This window comes from Anomaloglossus baeobatrachus, chromosome 10 (genome assembly GCF_048569485.1).
Source record: "Anomaloglossus baeobatrachus isolate aAnoBae1 chromosome 10, aAnoBae1.hap1, whole genome shotgun sequence".
NCBI classification, from domain to species: Eukaryota; Metazoa; Chordata; class Amphibia; order Anura; family Aromobatidae; genus Anomaloglossus; species Anomaloglossus baeobatrachus.
The window spans coordinates 210,390,376-210,412,522 of NC_134362.1; the positions used below are offsets into that span (position 1 = coordinate 210,390,376).

At 55.9% G+C, this 22,147-nt stretch overlaps 2 protein-coding genes across 3 annotated transcripts in view; both read left to right on the forward strand.

Annotated features, from left to right (window-relative positions):
- COX4I1 (cytochrome c oxidase subunit 4I1) overlaps nt 1-6,536 on the forward strand; it is a 10,868-nt gene extending 4,332 nt beyond the window's left edge. Inside the window, 5 exon segments of the mRNA XM_075326249.1 lie at nt 3,426-3,499; nt 4,013-4,038; nt 4,040-4,178; nt 4,914-5,045; nt 6,292-6,536. Of these exon segments, the coding sequence (XP_075182364.1) occupies nt 3,427-3,499; nt 4,013-4,038; nt 4,040-4,178; nt 4,914-5,045; nt 6,292-6,428 (507 nt within the window). The 5' untranslated portion in view covers nt 3,426 and the 3' untranslated portion in view covers nt 6,429-6,536.
- Nucleotides 6,537-8,156: 1,620 nt separating this feature from the next.
- LOC142254894 (dual specificity protein phosphatase 22-A-like) overlaps nt 8,157-22,147 on the forward strand; it is a 74,414-nt gene continuing 60,423 nt past the window's right edge. The window contains exons 1-4 of one of the 2 annotated variants that reach the window (XM_075326251.1): nt 8,157-8,377; nt 8,459-8,508; nt 14,142-14,175; nt 15,163-15,245. In XM_075326251.1, the coding sequence (XP_075182366.1) occupies nt 8,488-8,508; nt 14,142-14,175; nt 15,163-15,245 (138 nt within the window). In that variant the 5' untranslated portion in view covers nt 8,157-8,377; nt 8,459-8,487. The remainder of the gene's footprint in view (nt 8,378-8,458; nt 8,509-14,141; nt 14,176-15,162; nt 15,246-22,147) is intronic. The other variant, XM_075326250.1, reaches the window with a different exon arrangement.

Here is a 22,147-nt window from a genome sequence, read left to right on the forward strand (position 1 = left end):
CCTATACAGCGGAGTATGGGGGGGGTCTGAGCCTGCACTGTGCAGAGCCTATACAGCGGGAGTATGGGGGGGGTCTGAGCCTGCACTGTGCAGAGCCTATACAGCGGAGTATGGGGGGGTCTGAGCCTGCACTGTGCAGAGCCTATACAGCGGAGTATGGGGGGTCTGAGCCTGCACTGTGCGGAGCCTATACAGCGGAGTATGGGTGGGTCTGAGCCTGCACTGTGCGGGAGCCTATACAGCGGAGTATGGGTGGGTCGGAGCCTGCACTGTGCGGAGCCTATACAGCGGAGTATGGGTGGGTCGGAGCCTGCACTGTGCGGAGCCTATACAGCGGAGTATGGGTGGGTCTGAGCCCTGCACTGTGCAGAGCCTATACAGCGGAGTATGGGGGGGTCTGAGCCTGCACTGTGCGGAGCCTATACAGCGGAGTATGGGGGGGGGGGTTTGAGCCTGCACTGTGCGGAGCCTATACAGCGGAGTATGGGGGGGGTTTGAGCCTGCACTGTGCAGAGCCTATACAGCGGAGTATGGGGGGGTCTGAATTCCGCATTGTGCCGTGATCTGTGAATGACGCAGCGAGCTTCCAGACTATGGATCCTGGTGGATCCTGTCCCAGATTGTCCTTCTGATGGGGGAGCTGCATGTACAGACGTGCCCCCTTCAAATCGTCCTTGTGATGGGGGGCTGTGTGTACAGACGTGGCCCCTGCAAATCGTCCTTGTGATGGGGGGCTGTGTGTACAGACGTGGCCCCTGCAAATCGTCCTTGTGATGGGGGGCTGTGTGTACAGACGTGGCCCCCGCAGATCGTCCTTGTGATGGGGGGGAGGGGCTGTGTGTACAGATGTAGCCCCCATAGCTCTTCCTTGTGTTGGGGGGCTGTGTGTATAAACGCGGCCCCTGCAGATCGTCCTTGTGATGGGGGGCTGTGTGTACAGACGTGGCCCCCTGCAGATTGTCCTTGTGACGTGGCCCCCGCAGATTGCCCTTGTGATGGGGGGGGAGGGCTGCGTGCACAGACGTGGCCCCCGCAGATTGCCCTTGTGATGGGGGGAGGGCTGCGTGCACAGACGTGGCCCCCGCAGATTGCCCTTGTGATGGGGGGGGGGGATGCGTGCACATACGTGGCCCCCGCAGATTGCCCTTGTGATGGGGGGGAGGGCTGCGTGCACAGACGTGGCCCCCGCAGATTGCCCTTGTGATGGGGGGGAGGGCTGCGTGCACAGACGTGACCCCCGCAGATTGCCCTTGTGATGGGGGGGAGGGCTGCGTGCACAGACGTGGCCCCAGCAGATTGCCCTTGTGATGGGGGGGAGGGCTGCGTGCACAGACGTGGCCCCCGCAGATTGCCCTTGTGATGGGGGGAGGGCTGCGTGCACAGACGTGGCCCCCGCAGATTGCCCTTGTGATGGGGGGGGAGGGCTGCGTGCACAGACGTGGCCCCCGCAGATTGCCCTTGTGATGGGGAGGAGGGCTGCGTGCACAGACGTGGCCCCCGCAGATTGCCCTTGTGATGGGCGGGAGGGCTGCGTGCACAGACGTGGCCCCCGCAGATTGCCCTTGTGATGGGGGGGAGGTCTGCGTGCACAGACGTGGCCCCCGCAGATTGCCCTTGTGATGGGGGGAGGGCTGCGTGCACATACGTGGCCCCCGCAGATTGTCCTTGTGATGGGGGGGAGGGCTGCGTCCACAGACGTGGCCCCCGCAGATTGCCCTTGTGATGGGGGGGGAGGGCTGCGTGCACAGACGTGGCCCCCGCAGATTGCCCTTGTGATGGGGGGGGAGGGCTGCGTGCACAGACGTGGCCCCCGCAGATTGCCCTTGTGATGGGGGGGGAGGGCTGCGTGCACAGACGTGGCCCCCGCAGATTTCCCTTGTGATGGGGGGGGAGGGCTGCGTGCACAGACGTGGCCCCCGCAGATTTCCCTTGTGATGGGGGGGAGGGCTGCGTGCACAGACGTGGCCCCCGCAGATTGCCCTTGTGATGGGGGGGGGCTGCATGTACAGACGTGGCCCCTGCAGATTGTCCTTGTGACGTGGCCCCCCGCAGATTGCCCTTGTGATGGGGGGAGGGCTGCGTGCACAGACGTGGCCCCCGCAGATTGCCCTTGTGATGGGGGGAAGGGCTGCGTGCACAGACGTGGCCCCCGCAGATTGCCCTTGTGATGGGGGGGGGCTGCATGTACAGACGTGGCCCCTGCAGATTGTCCTTGTGACGTGGCCCCCGCAGATTGCCCTTGTGATGGGGGGGGAGGGCTGCGTGCACAGACGTGGCCCCCGCAGATTGCCCTTGTGATGGGGGGGGAGGGCTGCGTGCACAGACGTGGCCCCCGCAGATTGCCCTTGTGATGGGAGGAGGGCTGCGTGCACAGACGTGGCCCCCGCAGATTGCCCTTGTGATGGGCGGGAGGGCTGCGTGCACAGACGTGGCCCCCGCAGATTGCCCTTGTGATGGGCGGGAGGGCTGCGTGCACAGACGTGGCCCCCGCAGATTGCCCTTGTGATGGGGGGGAGGTCTGCGTGCACAGACGTGGCCCCCGCAGATTGCCCTTGTGATGGGGGGAGGGCTGCGTGCACATACGTGGCCCCCGCAGATTGTCCTTGTGATGGGGGGGAGGGCTGCGTCCACAGATGTGGTCCCCGCAGATTGCCCTTGTGATGGGGGGGGGGAGGGCTGCGTGCACAGACGTGGCCCCCGCAGATTGCCCTTGTGATGGGGGGGGAGGGCTGCGTGCACAGACGTGGCCCCCGCAGATTTCCCTTGTGATGGGGGGGAGGGCTGCGTGCACAGACGTGGCCCCCGCAGATTGCCCTTGTGATGGGGGGGGCTGCATGTACAGACGTGGCCCCTGCAGATTGTCCTTGTGACGTGGCCCCCGCAGATTGCCCTTGTGATGGGGGAGGGCTGTGTACAGATGTGGCCCCCGCAGATTGCCCTTGTGATGGGGGGGGAGGGCTGCGTGCACAGACGTGGCCCCCGCAGATTGCCCTTGTGATGGGGGGGAGGGATGCGTGCACATACGTGGCCCCCGCAGATTGTCCTTGTGATGGGGGGGAGGGGCTGCGTGCACAGACGTGGCCCCCGCAGATTGCCCTTGTGATGGGGGGGGAGGGCTGCGTGCACAGACGTGGCCCCCCGCAGATTGCCCTTGTGATGGGGGGGGAGGGCTGTGTGTACAGACGTGGCCCCCGCAGATTGCCCTTGTGATGGGGGGGGAGGGCTGCGTGCACAGATGTGGCCCCGCGCTCTGTACGGCATCAGCAGTGGTCGCTGAGCTTCCTGTAGCTGGTGATGGGGGTCCGGGGAGAGGTGTGAGTGGGGGGATGTGGATGATTCGGGGTCAGTGATGATCCAGGATTTCGGGGGGATTGGGGTGCTGGTGGCGTCTGTCCGCAGTGTAATAACGTTCTTTCTCTCTGCAGAATGCTGTCTTCACGAGTGCTCCGCTTGGTGGGGAGGAGGGCGCTGTCTACCTCCGCCTGTCTGCAGGGCCATGGTACGTGCTGTCCGTCACAGCCTGCTCATTCATTGCCCACGTGGTAACGTCACAGGAGGTGCTGATGGGGCTGGGGGTCTCTGGTCACCACACCCGGGGGGCACCTGACCCTATTACTGTCCTCTCTGCACTGGAGTAGGTGCCGCTCTTCTCCCGAATGCAGCCAGGTCTTCATTTTCTTCTCGTTCCTGCCCTGGGATTTGTCCTCTTCTCTGCGTGCAAACCTAGTCTTTTTAGCCAAATAGGCGTGGTCCTCGACTCTTCCAGAGCGCCACATCCAGTTGGCTGAACGGACTAGATTTATATAAAGGCGAGAGGTGCACAGATCAGTTCAGCTGTGCCGCTGTCCATAAAGAGGGGCCCGGTGATCCAGGGGCCCGGTGATCCAGCGCAGACCTATAAATCAGACGATGCTGTGCTGGTCGGGGCTTTGGCGGCAGAGATTGGGGTCGGTAAGTTGCCGCGTTGGTTGGTCACTAGGATTAATGTCCGCTGTGTTTCTCCCTTCTGCAGGCAGCGTTGCGATTCCTGGATACTCCCTCCCCCAAATACCACGACCACCGCGCCGTCCCTCTGCCTGAAGTCGCCTTCCTGGACAACCTCACACCGGAGCTGAAGGCTTTAAAAGACAAAGAGAAGGGGCAGTGGATGTCTCTGAGCGCCCAGGAGAAGGTGCAGTGTGAGTAGCTGCGGCCATGCTCTGTCCGGGGATTGTATGATGATACAAAGGCGTTCATGGTCAGAGGGCACACGGGTGGAGGCGGGCAGTGCCATTGGATGGGGGGTGCCTGGGTGGAGCAATTAGATTGGGGCACCCAGGTGGAGGCGGATGGAGCCATTGGAAGGGGAGAGCCTGGGCGGAGGCGTTGGATGGGGGCACCCAGGCGGAGGCAGATGGAGCCATTGGATGGAGGGAGCCAGGGCGGAGGCGTTGGATGGGGGCGCCTGGGCGGAGGCAGATGGAGCCATTGGATGAGGGGAGCCTTGGCGGAGGCATTGGATGGGGGCGCCTGGGCGGAGGCAGATGGAGCCATTGGATGAGGGGAGCCTTGGCGGAGGCATTGGATGGGGGCGCCCGGGCGGAGGCAGATGGAGCCATTGGATGGGGGGAGCCTGGGCGGAGCCATTGGAAGGGGGCACCTGGGCAGAGGCATTGGATGGGGGGGGGGAGTCTGGGCGGAGGCATTGGATGGGGGCACCCGGGTGGAGGCATTGGATGGGGGTGCCTGGGTGGAGCAATTAGATTGGGGCACCCGGGTGGAGGCGGATGGAGCCATTGGAAGGGGGGTGCCTGGGCGAAGACATTGGATGGGGGCACCCGGGCGGATGTGGACGGAGCCGTGGGATGGGGGGGGGGCGCATCTCCTGCATGTATAATCGTTGCCGGGTTGTAACCGCTGCCATTTTCCTCTAGTGTACCGCATCAAGTTCAACCAGACCTACGCTAATATGAACAAGAAATCTAATGAGTGGAAGACGGCCCTCGGCGGCACGCTCATCTTCATCGGCCTCACTGCCCTCATCATTGTGTGGCAGAGGGAGCATGGTGAGTCAGATGCGGGGGGGACATCCCTGTATGTGGTGGGCATCGGTCGTCTATCTTGCCATGTCGCCCAGCAAAAAGTGTTTGGGAGATGTGATGTGTGGACCTTTTGCAGCTTATTGGGATATTGCCAGGAAGTCCCAGGTGCAGCTCATAATATTGCCTTCAGGTCCACACCGGGGACCGGCCTCTGATGGTGTCAGCAGCTCTTGTGTGTGTGCTGCGATAGGGGGCCGCCGTGTGCTGCGATAGGGGGCCGCCGGGCGCTGCGATAGGGGTACCATGTGGTGCTATAGGGGGCCGCCGTGTGCTGGGATAGGGGGCCGCCGTGTGCTGGGATAGGGGGCCGCCGTGTGCTGGGATAGGGGGCCGCCGTGTGCTGGGATAGGGGGCCGCCGTGTGCTGGGATAGGGGGCCGCCGGGCGCGGCGATAGGGGTACCATGTGGTGCTATAGGGGGCTGCCGTGTGCTCGGATAGGGGGCCGCCGTGTGCTGGGATAGGGGCACTGGACTGCAGAATTTCTGATGGTCCTGCACTTCAGACTGTCAGTTCCCCTGTGCCTCCCTCCTGTGAGGGGTTAACCCTGTAGGATTCCCGTCCCTCTTTCACTGAGATTTAGGACCTTGCTGTAATCCCCTGCCCCTACATGGCGATGCAGTGCAGAGAATGGGCGTCTCGCAGCTGTTTAGAGCCGGCATCTGGTCTCCATCATCCCAGTGAGGCGCACAATGCTCCTTCCAGAATTTCCCTATAGCATTACACCACCGTCCTCCGTTGGGGCTGCGGGCCCCTGCACCCGGCGTCCCTCCGTTGGGGCTGCGGGCCCCTGCACCCGGCGTCCCTCCGTTGGGGCTGCGGGCCCCTGCACCCGGCGTCCCTCCGTTGGGGCTGCGGGCCCCTGCACCCGGCGTCCCTCCGTTGGGGCTGCGGGCCCCTGCACCCGGCGTCCCTCCGTTGGGGCTGCGGGCCCCTGCACCCGGCGTCCCGCTGTCCGTCCAGGCCGGGGACTTTCTCTCCAGTGACCTCTTGCTCCTTCTCTCTGGAGTCCAGACAATAAAGTGTCAGCTGCCATCAGTGTCCGAGGCGCGATGCAATAGTGACGACCCCTCAGCTGTGAGCAGTGGCGTGCAGCAGAGCTCCTGTGGATAGAGTAATCAGTTTGGGTTTTTCCGCAGGGTCCTGTGTATACAGTGACTGATTCGGGGAGCGTCGCCCTCCTCGTGATTAACCTCTTGTCGTCTGTTCTAGTCTTCGGGGAGATCCCGCACACTCTGTCCGATGAATGGATCGCTAAGCAGACCAAGAGAATGCTGGACATGAGGATCGACCCGGTGGAAGGCTTCTCCGCCAAGTGGGACTATGCCAAGAACGAGTGGAAGAAGTGAGCCGTCCAGAGCCTCCGTAACGTGCATCGCCGCGGTCCAATCACAGCCTTACCTCATCGCTCATTACTGGAACATTTCCTGTTACAAATAAAATGCTGGTTTACTTGACGCTGCCGCTGTCATTTCTTACATCCTAATAATGAGATGAATGTGGGGGTGTCTGGTGACGCTTCCACCGGGGATTGGGGGGAAGGTGGGCTGTAAGCAGCTCGCTCAGGTCTACAGGAGGACGAGCCGCCAGTGCCGCCTCCCTGCTACTGCTCCAGAAACATGGAGCTGCAGTGTATGACAGTGACACAGGAGTCACCAGTGGATGTCACAGCTCACCGCTGACCACACACGCACGCAACCATCTGCTAAAGGAATCGGTACTGGATGTCACAGCTCACCACCTTCCCGCTGAGCACACACACTACCATTTGCCATAGGAATTGCTAGAGGATGTCAAAGCTCACCACACACACATCTGCCGATGGAATCGTTAGATGATGTCACAGCTTACTGCCCCCCCCTTCCCACCTCCATTCAGTGGGCATACACACAACCTTTTTGACACAAATTGCTAGTGAATTTCACAGCTCACCCCTTCCCACTGAGCACACAACTGTCTGCAAGAGGGTTCCCTATGTGATGTCACAGCTCACCATCTCCCCACTATTCTCTGCACCAATGAGCAGACACAACACTGTTAAAAATTGAGGGGTTACCCCTTTCCTTCCCACACAGCCACCTCCAGCAGAAGCCAATGAAAGTCATGTCTTCCCTCCTCCCAGGATGATGACCTCCATACGCGTCCCTCCAGTCCCTATAGAAGTTAGAGTGATGGTCACAGCTCACCTTCTCTCGCTGCGCAATGACCTCTGGACTGATCTCATGCCTGCAACACTATCCCACAGAAGCCTATGAATGAATTTGTCCATGTGACTGATGCTGTTAGCGGCTCGGGAAAATGAGCGCCGCCCCCTCCCCCCCCAATAATCTGGGAAAATGAGCGCCACCCCTCTCCCCCATAATCCGGGAAAATGAGCACCCCCCCCCCCCCTGCAATAATCCGGGAAAATGAGCGAAGCCCCCTCCCCCATAATCCGGGAAAATGAGCGGCCCCCCCCCTGCAATAATCCGGGAAAATGAGCGAAGCCCACTCCCCCACAATCCGGGAAAATGAGCACCCCCCCATAATCCGGGGAAATGGAGCGCCCCCCATAATCAGGGAAAATGAGAGCCCCCCCCCCCCAATAATCCGAGAAAATGAGCGCCACCCCTCTCCCCATAATCCGGGAAAATGAGCGCCCCCCCCCCCAATAATCCGGGAAAATGAGCGAAGCCCACTCCCCCAATAATCCGGGAAAATGAGCGTCCCCCCCCCCCCCCTCTCTCCCATAATCCGGGAAAATGAGCACCCCCCAATAATCCGGGGAAATGGAGCGCCCCCCATAATCCGGGAAAATGAGTGCCCCCCCCCCCAATAATCCGAGGAAATGAGCGCCCTCCCCATAATCCGGGAAAATGAGCGCCGCCCCCTCCCCCATAATCCGGGAAAATGAGCGCCCCCCCCCTTCCCCATAATTCGGGAAAAAAAAAAATTACTGCCAGAAATTAAAAATAAAATGTCTTTGGAACAGATTGTGTCACTGGCTGCAGACAGTGTGTGCCGTCCATTGTGTGTCTCTGCAGACGAGGCCGTGTGCTGCTGTAATGTGCCCCAGTCCCTCCTCCTGTCACCGCACGTGGGGGTGGGGGGGTTGCGTAATCTGATGCCGCCGTCCTGGGGATGAGTCCTCGCTGTTTGTGACAACCGTGTTGCTCTGCCTTCTCCCCGATCAGTCATCATCTCCTGTCTCTGCCTGCAGAGGCCCCGGGTTATCCGTCTCCTGTGTCCCCGTCTCCTGTGTCCCCCTTTCCTGGTTCGTAGTCTCCCGTGTTCCCGTCTCCCGTGTCCCCCTTTCCTGGTTCGTAGTCTCCCGTGTCCCCATCTCCCGGTCGCTGCCGCTCCCTCCTCCAGTCACCTCCTGTTCTGTGTTTCTTTACAGGTACTGATCAGCTGTTTCCTCTGAGGGTCATGGGAGGAGGCATGAGCCAGGTACGTGCGGAGGCGACACCACCGGCCTCATACTCCGAGCTGCTGCAGGGCCTTTGTTGTACGTTCTGCCACTTTTGTATGTAGAGATTTATCAGAGATGGAAAGAGTGAGTGTAATAGGCCTGCCAAAACTGGAGGGAGAGAGCCTGACTGTCTGGGGTAGAGCATTCCAGAGAACTGGTGCAGTGCAAGAGAAGTCCTGAGGATGGGAGTAACAGGCGCAGATCCTGGAGGCAGGTAGTCTTATTAACAGCACATCAGCAGAGGTAAAGTGGTAGATCATTACTGATCCTGAGTTACCTCCTGTATTATTCTCCAGAGCAGCACTCACTATTCTACTGGTGCAGTCACTGTGTACATACATTACATTACTGATCCTGAGTTACCTCCTGTATTATACTCCAGAGCTGCACTCACTATTCTGCTGGTGCAGTCACTGTGTACATACATTACATTACTGATCCTGAGTTACCTCCTGTATTATACTCCAGATCTGCACTCACTATTCTGCTGGTGCAGTCACGGTGTACATACATTACATTACTGATCCTGAGTTACCTCCTGTATTATACTCCAGAGCTGCACTCACTATTCTGCTGGTGCAGTCACTGTGTACATACATTACTGATCCTGAGTTACCTCCTGTATTATACTCCAGAGCTGCACTCACTATTCTGCTGGTGCAGTCACTGTGTACATACATTACATTACTGATCCTGTATTATACTCCAGAGCTGCACTTACTATTCTGCTGGTGCAGTCACTGTGTACATACATTACTGATCCTGAGATACCTCCTGTATTATACTCCAGAGCTGCACTCACTATTCTGCTGGTGTAGTCACTGTGTACATACATTACTGATCCTGAGATACCTCCTGTATTATACTCCAGAGCTGCACTCACTATTCTGCTGGTGCAGTCACTGTGTACATACATTACTGATCCTGAGATACCTCCTGTATTATCCTCCAGAGCTGCACTCACTATTCTGCTGGTGCAGTCACTGTGTACATACATTACTGATCCTGAGATACCTCCTGTATTATCCTCCAGAGCTGCACTCACTATTCTGCTGCTGCAGTCACTGTGTACATACATTACTGATCCTGAGTTACCTCCTGTATTATACTCCAGAGCTGCACTCACTATTCTGCTGGTGTAGTCACTGTGTACATACATTACTGATCCTGAGTTACCTCCTGTATTATACTCCAGAGCTGCACTCACTATTCTGCTGGTGTAGTCACTGTGTACATACATTACTGATCCTGAGTTACCTCCTGTATTATACTCCAGAGCTGCACTCACTATTCTGCTGCTGCAGTCACTTCACCATTATCGGGGCACATGAGTTATGGTAGCAGCAGAGTCTATGGACTGAGAAAATAATGGCGGCTGCTGTGGTTGTCAGCGAGTCTCGCACCCACATGAGTCTATAGAGCAGGTGAAATATCAGAGAGAAAGTGCTCTCCCCGTCTCTCTGCAGCTATGATCCGATCGCGGTTGATGTCGCCCGGTCACGATCGCGGTTGATGTCGCCCGGTCATGATGGCAGCAGAGCCTGAGCAGGGGGTCGTTAGCAGATCGCATCCAATGCCGTGCGCCCGTGTGACTGCACAGTGTTCGGGGCGGCTCTGGTCAGTGTCAGTCGTGCGGTGGCGAGCGTCAGCTGTGCGGTTTATTAATAGCTTCTCTATGGAGTAAACAAGACATAAAATTAGCTGCAATAAGTGCAGAGCACCGGCCCCACAGGGATTAGTCAGAAGAGTGTGGGGTCTCAGTGGTCCGGGTACTGCGGCTGGACATCGTGGGCCTGGGCTGATGTGTACCCCCATGTACAGCGCGGATCAGTCCCCCCATATACAGCGCGGATCAGTCCCCTCATATACAGCGCGGATCAGTCCCCTCATATACAGCGCGGATCAGTCTCCCCATATACAGCGCAGATCAGTCCCCCATATACAGCGCGGATCAGTCCCCCCATATGCAGGGCGGATCAGTCCCCCCATATACAGCGCAGATCAGTCTCCCCATATGCAGGGCGGATCAGTCCCCCCATAAGCAGGGCGGATCAGTCCCCCCATAAGCAGGGCGGATCAGTCCCCCCATATGCAGGGCGGATCAGTCCCCCCATATGCAGGGCGGATCAGTCCCCCCATATGCAGGGCGGATCAGTCCCCCCATATGCAGGGCGGATCAGTCCCCCCATATGCAGGGCGGATGAGTCCCCCCATATACAGCGCGGATCAGTCCCCCCATATACAGGGCGGATCAGTCCCCCCATATACAGTCCCCCACATATACAGCCCCCATATACAGGGCGGATCAGTCCCCCCATATACAGCGCAGATCAGTGCCCCCATATACAGCGCAGATCAGTGCCCCCATATACAGTGCGGATCAGTCCCCCCATATACAGCGTGGATCAGTCCCCCCCCATATACAGCGCGGATCAGTCCCCCCCATATACAGCGCGGATCAGTCCCTCCATATACAGCGTGGATCAGTCCCCCCATATACAGCGCGAATCAGTCCCCCCATATACAGCGCGGATCAGTCCCCCCATATACAGCGCGGATCAGTCCCCCCATATACAGGGCGGATCAGTCCCCCCATATACAGCGCAGATCAGTCCCCCCATATACAGGGCGGATCAGTCCCCCCATATACAGTCCCCCACATATACAGCCCCCATATACAGGGCGGATCAGTCCCCCCATATACAGCGTGGATCAGTCCCCCCATATACAGCGCGGATCAGTCCCCCCATATACAGCGCGGATCAGTCCCCCACATATACAGCCCCCATATACAGGGCGGATCAGTCCCCCCATATACAGCCCCCATATACAGGGCGGATCAGTCCCCCCATATACAGCCCCCATATACAGGGCGGATCAGTCCCCCACATATACAGCCCCCATATACAGGGCGGATCAGTCCCCCCATATACAGCGTGGATCAGTCCCCCCCATATACAGCGCGGATCAGTCCCCCCATATACAGCGCGGATCAGTCCCCCCATATACAGCGCGGATCAGTCCCCCCATATACAGCGCGGATCAGTCCCCCCATATACAGGGCGGATCAGTCCCCCCATATACAGGGCGGATCAGTCCCCCGATATACAGGGCGGATCAGTCCCCCCATATACAGGGCGGATCAGTCCCCCCATATACAGCGTGGATCAGTCCCCCCATATACAGGGCGGATCAGTCCCCCCATATACAACGCGGATCAGTCCCCCCATATACAGTGCGGATGAGTCCCCCACATATACAGCCCCCATATACAGGGCGGATCAGTCCCCCCATACACAGGGCGGATCAGTCCCCCCATACACAGCGCGGATTAGTCCCCCCATATACAGCGCGGATCAGTCCCCCCATATACAGGGCGGATAAATCCCCCCATAAACAGCGCGGATCAGTCCCCCCCATATACAGCGCGGATCAGTCCCCCCCCATATACAGAGCGGATCAGTCCCCCCCCATATACAGCGCTGATCAGTCCCCCCATATAGAGGGTGGATCAGTCCCCCCATATACAGCGCGGATCAGTGCCCCCATATACAGCGCGGCTCAGTCCCCCCCATATACAGCGCTGATCAGTCCCCCCATATACAGGGCGGATCAGTCCCCCCATATACAGGGCGGATCAGTCCCCCCATATACAGCGCGGATCAGTCCCCCCATATACAGGGCGGATCAGTCCCCCATATACAGCGCGGATCAGTCCCCCCATATACAGCGCGGATCAGTCCCCCCATATACAGCGCGGATCAGTCCCCCCATATACAGCGCGGATCAGTCCCCCCATATACAGCACGGCTCAGTCCCCCCCATATACAGCGCTGATCAGTCCCCCCATATACAGGGCGGATCAGTCCCCCCATATACAGGGCGGATCAGTCCCCCCATATACAGCGCGGATCAGTCCCCCCATATACAGCGCGGATCAGTCCCCCCATATACAGCGCAGATCAGTCCCCCTATATACATTGCGGATCAGTCCCCCATATACAGTGGGGATCAGTCCCCCCATATACATTGCGGATCAGTCCCCCTATATACAGCGCGGCTCAGTCCCCCCATATACAGCGCGGATCAGTCCCCCCATATACAGCGCGGATCAGTCCCCCCATATACAGCGCGGATCAGTCCCCCCATATACAGTGCGGATCAGTGCCCCCATATACAGGGCGGATCAGTGCCCCCATATACAGGGCGGATCAGTCCCCCCATATACAGGGCGGATCAGTCCCCCCATATACAGCGCGGATCAGTCCCCCCATATACAGCGCGGATCAGTCCCCCCATATACAGCGCGGATCAGTCCCCCCATATACAGGGCGGATCAGTCCCCCCATATACAACGCGGATCAGTCCCCCCATATACAGTGCGGATGAGTCCCCCACATATACAGCCCCCATATACAGGGCGGATCAGTCCCCCCATACACAGCGCGGATTAGTCCCCCCATATACAGCGCGGATCAGTCCCCCCATATACAGGGCGGATAAATCCCCCCATAAACAGCGCGGATCAGTCCCCCCCATATACAGCGCGGATCAGTCCCCCCCATATACAGAGCGGATCAGTCCCCCCCATATACAGGGCGCATCAGTCCCCCCATATACAGCGTGGCTCAGTCCCCCCCATATACAGCGCTGATCAGTCCCCCCCATATACAGCGCTGATCAGTCCCCCCCATATACAGCGCTGATCAGTCCCCCCATATACAGGGCAGATCAGTCCCCCCATATACAGCGCGGATCAGTCCCCCCATATACAGCGCGGATCAGTCCCCCCATATACAGCGTGGAGCAGTCCCCCCATATACAGCGCGGATCAGTCCCCCCATATACAGCGCGGCTCAGTCCCCCCATATACAGCATGGATCATTCCCCCCCCTATACAGCGCGGATCAGTCCCCCCATATACAGGGCGGAACAGTCCCCCCATATACAGGGCGGATCAGTCCCCCCATATACAGCGCGGATCAGTGCCCCCATATACAGGGCGGATCAGTCCCCCCATATACAGCGCGGATCAGTGCCCCCATATACAGGGCGGAACAGTCCCCCCATATACAGGGCGGATCAGTCCCCCCATATACAGCGCGGATCAGTCCCCCCATATACAGCGCGGATCAGTCCCCCCATATAGAGGGTGGATCAGTCCCCCCATATACAGCGCGGATCAGTCCCCCCATATACAGGGCGGATCAGTCCCCCCATATACAGCGCGGATCAGTCCCCCCATATACAGCGCGGATCAGTCCCCCCATATACAGGGCGGAACAGTCCCCCCATATACAGCGCGGATCAGTGCCCCCCATATACAGCGCGGATCAGTCCCCCGTACCCAGTGTCAATAAGTCCCCGTATACAGCGCGGATCACCCCCATATGTCGGAGTCTCCGGCCTCCGCTCACCTGAGTGCCCGAGCTGCGGTTCTGCGCTGACGGACGATGCAGATGATGGGAGTGATGCACTTTAGGTGGGACCCCACTGATCAGATAACACTGCAGTTAATCGTCAGAGTTCAGCTGCATCGGTTCCGGATGATCAGATGCCGGATTACCGGGGTCTCCGCTTCTTCAGCTCTTCTCATGTTTGTGTGTTGCAGGTTCTGGACGGGTTTTATCTGGGGAATATACGAGGTGAGTACGACCCGAAGGAGCCGCAGGGACTGGAGACATGGTAAGACGCCTCAGGTCAGCATCCCCAGGAGATAGTGATCTCTGCCGGAGCCCCAGATCAACCCTGGGAGTGTATCTGATAGCGATCCCCGGCCCCGAAGCCCGCAGGACTATCCCCGAGCTCGCAGCATGATCCCCGGCCCCCGAGCCCGCAGGACGATCCCCGGCCCCCGAGCCCGCAGGACGATCCCCGGCCCCAGAGCCCGCAGGACGATCCCCTGCCCCAGAGCCCGCAGGACGATCCCCGGCCCCTGAGCCTGCAAGATGATCCCCGGCCCCCGAGCCCACAGGACGATCCCCGAGCCTGCAGGACGATCCTCTGCCTCCTAGCCCGCAGGACAATCCCTGGCCCCCGAGCCCTCAAGATGATCCCCGGCCCCCGAGCCCACATGATGATCCCCGAGCCCTCGGGGCCCTTTGTAGTGTCTGTAGGCCCTATGGTACTGTGAGGGTCCTCTCTAGTGAAGATGGGCACTGTGAGGGTCCTCTGTAGTGATGGTGGGCACTGTGAGGGTCCTCTGTAGTGATGGTGGGCACTGTGAGGGTCCTCTGTAGTGATGGTGGGCACTGTGAGGGTCCTCTGTAGTGATGGTGGGCACTGTGAGGGTCCTCTGTAGTGATGGTGGGCACTGTGAGGGTCCTCTGTAGTGATGGTGGGCACTGTGAGGGTCCTCTGTAGTGATGGTGGGCACTGTGAGGGTCCTCTGTAGTGATGGTGGGCACTGTGAGGGTCCTCTGTAGTGATGGTGGGCACTGTGAGGGTCCTCTGTAGTGATGGTGGGCACTGTGAGGGTCCTCTGTAGTGATGGTGGGCACTGTGAGGGTCCTCTGTAGTGATGGTGGGCACTGTGAGGGTCCTCTGTAGTGATGGTGGGCACTGTGAGGGTCCTCTGTAGTGATGGTGGGCACTGTGAGGGTGTAATACTTTGCGCTCATTTCTCGTTGCAGATGCTGAGGACAGGGCGTCTCTGAGCAGACATGGAGTCACCCACATTGTGTCCGTCCATAATAATGCCAAACCTCTGCTGCCGGTGAGTATGTTGCACCAGCACGAGATGGCGGGATTATATTAGTGCATGGCTACATAGCTGTACACAGGCTGTAATCACTCCCATCATTCTGATAATCAGGAGCTTTCCATCCGCTCTTCTCCCCGCGGTCTTCTCTCCATATCTGACACATAATCCAGACCCCCTATCATTAATCACCTCTAATCCTGTGATATTACACGTCAGTAATTCCAGCTCTACCTATTGGAACAGTCATCCTAAAATTCAGTATCGCCCTGTTATCGAGCCTTGTCACATGACCTGGGATAACAAGCCAAACCGACCCTGCATCTGTAGAAACGTGCGTTGGGGTAATTACTGCTGATGATGCAAAGGAACAGGTGTGATCTGTCTGGTGAGAAGCTCCTGACAAGGGTCGATATTCACGTTTAGTATTGCTATCACAGTAGGTGGCGCCGTAATTCCCCGTCCTCTTCTTTGTGAAAAGGCATTGTTCAGATTCAGATTCCCAGCGCAGCATTACCCGGCCTATAAGTCTCCTTACACCGTCCTGGCGCTCCCCAATATGAGGAACATTGCCTCTAAAGACTTCATTTTTGCATTTGTGATGTCGGACTATAAACCTAAACCTACAGAGTATTATCTTGATACTATAGAGCGGTATTATCTGCACACTAGAGGGCAGTATTGCAATACAGTATTACTATACCATGTTTCCTGGACACAAGTGAGCAGTATTATATATCACTGCACACTATTATCTACTGCACACCAGAGGGCGGTATTCTACTACGGGATCACTGCATAGTCCTGTCTGGACACCAGAGGGAGGTATTCTACTACGGGATCACTGCACACTATTATCTGGACACCAGAGGGCGGTATTCTACTACGGGATCACTGCACAGTATTATCTGGACACCAGAGGGCGGTATTCTACTACGGGATCACTGCAGACTATTATCTGGACACCAGAGGGCGGTATTCTACTACGGGATCACTGCACACTATTATCTGGACACCAGAGGGCGGTATTCTACTACGGGATCACTGCAGACTATTATCTGGACACCAGAGGGCGGTATTCTACTACGGGATCACTGCACAGTATTATCTGGACACCAGAGGGCGGTATTCTACTACGGGATCACTGCACACTATTATCTGGACACCAGAGGGCGGTATTCTACTACGGGATCACTGCACACTATTATCTGGACACCAGAGGGCGGTATTCTACTACGGGATCACTGCAGACTATTATCTGGACACCAGAGGGCGGTATTCTACTACGGGATCACTGCACAGTATTATCTGGACACTAGAGGGCGGTATTCTACTACGGGATCACTGCACACTATTATCTGGACATCACAGGGCAGTATTGAAATAATATACGGTATATAGTTTTTTTAATTTATTTAATATCCTTTAGCGCAGTCTCGAGCCATGGATGGATGAATGCTCTGTAGGAAGATCAATTTTGTGCAAGTCTGGAGAGGTCCACCAGGGTCTTGTCCGCCTAGATAGGTCCACCAAGGTTTTCGCCGCTTAAATATGTCCACCAGGGTCTTCTCTGCCTAAATAGTCCACCAGAGTCTTCTCCGCCTAGACAGGTCCATCGGGGTCTTCTCCACCTATACAGCCCCCCCCCCGGGGTCTTCTCCGCCTAGACATGCCCCCCCCCCGGGGTCTTCTCCGCCCAGACAGGTCACCCGGGGTCTTTTCCGCCCAGACAGGTCCCCAGAGGTCTTCCCGCCTAGACAGGTCCCCAGAGGTCTTCCCGCCTACACAGGTCCCCCCGGGTCTTCTCCGCCTACACAGGTCCACCAGGGTCTTCTCTGCCCCCACACAGGTCCACCAGGGTCTCAACGTCAGAAACATCTCTTCATCTGTTTTTTCTCGATACCCGTCCTCTCCACAGTGCTGCACCGCCCAACTCTCCTCCTCATCTCTTTCAATCACCTGCCCATCTTCTCCACAGTTCTGCATTACCTTATATCTCCTCATCTCTATCACCTTCCTGTCCTCTCCACAATTCTGCACCCCCCTACATCTCCTCCTCATCTCTGTCTATCACCTCCCCGTCCTCTCTACAGTGCTGCACAGTCCTACATCTCCTCCTCATCTGTCTATCACCCTACCCGTCCTCTCCACAGTTCTGCACAGCCCTACATCTCCTCCTCCTCATCTCTGTCTATCACCTACCCGTCCTCTCCACAGTGCTGCATCTCCCTACATCTCCTTCTCATCTCTGTCTATCACCTACCCGTCCTCTCCACACTGCTTCACCACCTACATCTCCTCCTCATCTCTGTCTATCACCTCCACGTCCTCTCCACGGTGCTGCATCTCCCTACATCTCCTTCTCATCTCTGTCTATCACCTACCCGTCCTCTCCACACTGCTTCACCACCTACATCTCCTCCTCATCTCTGTCTATCACCCTACCCGTCCTCTCCACGGTGCTGCATCTCCCTACATCTCCTTCTCATCTCTGTCTATCACCTACCCGTCCTCTCTACAGTGCTGCACCCCCTACATCTCCTCCTCATCTCTGTCTATCACCTCCCCGTCCTCTCTACAGTGCTGCACCTCCTTACATCTCATCCCTCATCTCTGTCTATCACCTACCCGTCCTCTCCACAGTTCAACACAGCCCTACATCTCCTCCTCATCTCTGTCTATCACCCTACCCGTCCTCTCCACAGTTCTACACAGCCCTACATCTCCTCCTCATCTCTGTCTATCACCCTAAATATGTCCACCAGGGTCTTCTCTGCCTAAATAGTCCACCAGAGTCTTCTCCGCCTAGACAGGTCCATCGGGGTCTTCTCCACCTAGACAGCCCCCCCCCCCCCGGGTCTTCTCCGCCTAGACATGCCCCCCCCCGGGGTCTTCTCCGCCCAGACAGGTCACCCGGGGTCTTTTCCGCCCAGACAGGTCCCCAGAGGTCTTCCCGCCTAGACAGGTCCCCAGAGGTCTTCCCGCCTAGACAGGTCCCCCCGGGTCTTCTCCGCCTACACAGGTCCCCCCGGGCCTTCTCCGCCTACACAGGTCCACCAGGGTCTTCTCCGCCCCCACACAGGTCTACCAGGGTCTCAACGTCAGAAACATCTCCTCTTCATCTGTTTTTTCTCGATACCCGTCCTCTCCACAGTGCTGCACCGCCCAACTCTCCTCCTCATCTCTTTCAATCACCTGCCCATCTTCTCCACAGTTCTGCATTACCTTATATCTCCTCATCTCTATCACCTTCCTGTCCTCTCCACAATTCTGCACCACCCTACATCTCCTCCTCATCTCTGTCTATCACCTCCCCGTCCTCTCAACAGTGCTGCACAGTCCTACATCTCCTCCTCATCTGTCTATCACCCTACCCGTCCTCTCCACAGTTCTGCACAGCCCTACATCTCCTCCTCCTCATCTCTGTCTATCACCTACCCGTCCTCTCCACAGTGCTGCATCTCCCTACATCTCCTTCTCATGTCTGTCTATCACCTACCCGTCCTCTCCACACTGCTTCACCCCCCTACATCTCCTCCTCATCTCTGTCTATCACCTCCACGTCCTCTCTACAGTGCTGCACCTCCTTACATCTCATCCCTCATCTCTGTCTATCACCTACCCGTCCTCTCCACAGTTCAACACAGCCCTACATCTCCTCCTCATCTCTGTCTATCACCCTACCCATCCTCTCCACAGTTCTGCACAGCCCTACATCTCCTCCTCCTCATCTCTGTCTATCACCTACCCGTCCTCTCCACAGTTCTACACAGCCCTACATCTCCTCCTCCTCATCTCTGTCTATCACCTATCTGTCCTCTCCACAGTGCTGCATCTCCCTACATCTCCTTTTCATCTCTGTCTATCACCTACCCGTCCTCTCCACAGTGCTGCATCTCCCTACATCTCCTTCTCATCTCTGTCTATCACCTGCCCGTCCTCTCCACAGTGCTGCACCCCCCCTACATCTCCTCTTCATCTCTGTCTATCACCTACCCGTCCTCTCCACGGTGCTGCAGCACCCTACATCTCCTCCTCATCTCTATCACCTACCCATCCTCTCCACAGTGCTGCACCGCCCTACATCTCCTCATCATCTCTATCACCTACCCGTCCTCTCCACAGTGCTGCACCCCCCTTATATCTCCTCCTCATCTCTATCACCTACCCGTCCTCTCCACAGTGCTGCACCGCCCTACATCTCCTCCTCATCTCTATCACCTACCCGTCCTCTCCACAGTGCTGCACCCCCCTACATCTCCTCCTCATCTCTGTCTATCACCTACCCGTCCTCTCCACAGTGCTGCACCTCCCTACATCTACTCCTCATCTCTGTCTATCACCTACCCGTGCCCTCCGTTCCAGTAATGACCTAACACTATCATCCTCTATAATTTGAACATCCCACTCCCGTGTCCAAGACTTCTCTCGAGCTGCGGCAATTCTCTGGAATACACTATCCAGGACAATTCAAGTAATTCCCAATACCCACAGTTCTAAATCTGCCCTAAATCCGCAATTCTTCAGCCTATCGCCTCTGCATACTTATCTAACTTTTCATGTTTTGCCCTTATAATATTTTCTTCCAAATCTGGTCCTTTTATCATCTATTTTCACCCTCCATGCACTTTATATCCCTCTGTACCTGCACTTTTGGTTCATGCAGCGATGTTATTATCTGAATTAGTAATGCTGATGGGGTAGAGCAGAGTTTCAGTAAGACAATGTTATTTGGTAATCTCTTCTCCTCATTATCAGGATCAGTCAGTAATGATTGCAGCATCTCTTCTCCTCATTATCAGGATCAGTCAGTAATGATTGCAGCATCTCTTCTCCCCATTATCAGGATCAGTCAGTAATGATTGCAGCATCTCTTCTCCCCATTATCAGGATCAGTCAGTAATGATTGCAGCATCTCTTCTCCTCATTATCAGGATCAGTCAGTAATGATTGCAGCATCTCTTCTCCTCATTATCAGGATCAGTCAGTAATGATTGCAGCATCTCTTCTCCCCATTATCAGGATCAGTCAGTAATGATTGCAGCATCTCTTCTCCATTATCAGGATCAGTCAGTAATGATTGCAGCATCTCTTCTCCCCATTATCAGGATCAGTCAGTAATGATTGCAGCATCTCTTCTCCCCATTATCAGGATCAGTCAGTAATGATTGCAGCATCTCTTCTCCTCATTATCAAGATCAGTCAGTAATGATTGCAGCATCTCTTCTCCCCATTATCAGGATCAGTCAGTAATGATTGCAGCATCTCTTCTCCTCATTATCAGGATCAGTCAGTAATGATTGCAGCATCTCTTCTCCCCATTATCAGGATCAGTCAGTAATGATTGCAGCATCTCTTCTCCTCATTATCAGGATCAGTCAGTAATGATTGCAGCATCTCTTCTCCCCATTATCAGGATCAGTCAGTAATGATTGCAGCATCTCTTCTCCTCATTATCAGGATCAGTCAGTAATGATTGCAGCATCTCTTCTCTCCATTATCAGGATCAGTCAGTAATGATTGCAGCATCTCTTCCCCCCATTATCAGGATCAGTCAGTAATGATTGCAGCATCTCTTCTCCTCATTATCAGGATCAGTCAGTAATGATTGCAGCATCTCTTCTCTCCATTATCAGGATCAGTCAGTAATGATTGCAGCATCTCTTCTCCTCCATTATCAGGATCAGTCAGTAATGATTGCAGCTTCTCTTCTCCCCATTATCAGGATCAGTCAGTAATGATTGCAACATCTCTTCTCCATTATCAGGATCAGTCAGTAATGATTGCAGCATCTCTTCTCCTCCATTATCAGGATCAGTCAGTAATGATTGCAGCATCTCTTCTCCTCCATTATCAGGATCAGTCAGTAATGATTGCAGCATCTCTTCTCCCCATTATCAGGATCAGTCAGTAATGATTGCAGCATCTCTTCTCCTCATTATCAGGATCAGTCAGTAATGATTGCAGCATCTCTTCTCCCCCATTATCAGGATCAGTCAGTAGTGATTGCAGCATCTCTTCTCCCCATTATCAGGATCAGTCAGTAATGATTGCAGCATCTCTTCTCCTCATTATCAGGATCAGTCAGTAATGATTGCAGCATCTCTTCTCCTCATTATCAGGATCAGTCAGTAATGATTGCAGCATCTCTTCTCTCCATTATCAGGATCAGTCAGTAATGATTGCAGCATCTCTTCTCCCCCATTATCAGGATCAGTCAGTAATGATTGCAGCATCTCTTCTCCTCATTATCAGGATCAGTCAGTAATGATTGCAGCATCTCTTCTCCCCATTATCAGGATCAGTCAGTAATGATTGCAGCTTCTCTTCTCCCCATTATCAGGATCAGTCAGTAATGATTGCAGCATCTCTTCTCTCCATTATCAGGATCAGTCAGTAATGATTGCAGCATCTCTTCTCTCCATTATCAGGATCAGTCAGTAATGATTGCAGCATCTCTTCTCCTCATTATCAGGATCAGTCAGTAATGATTGCAGCATCTCTTCTCCTCATTATCAGGATCAGTCAGTAATGATTGCAGCATCTCTTCTCCCCATTATCAGGATCAGTCAGTAATGATTGCAGCTTCTCTTCTAGCCCATTATCAGGATCAGTCAGTAATGATTGCAGCATCTCTTCTCTCCATTATCAGGATCAGTCAGTAATGATTGCAGCATCTCTTCCCCCCATTATCAGGATCAGTCAGTAATGATTGCAGCATCTCTTCTCCCCCATTATCAGGATCAGTCAGTAATGATTGCAGCGTCTCTTCTCCCCATTATCAGGATCAGTCAGTAATGATTGCAGTATCTCTTCTCCCCCATTATCAGGATCGGTCAGTAATGATTGCAGCATCTCTTCTCCTCATTATCAGGATCAGTCAGTAATGATTGCAGCATCTCTTCTCCTCCATTATC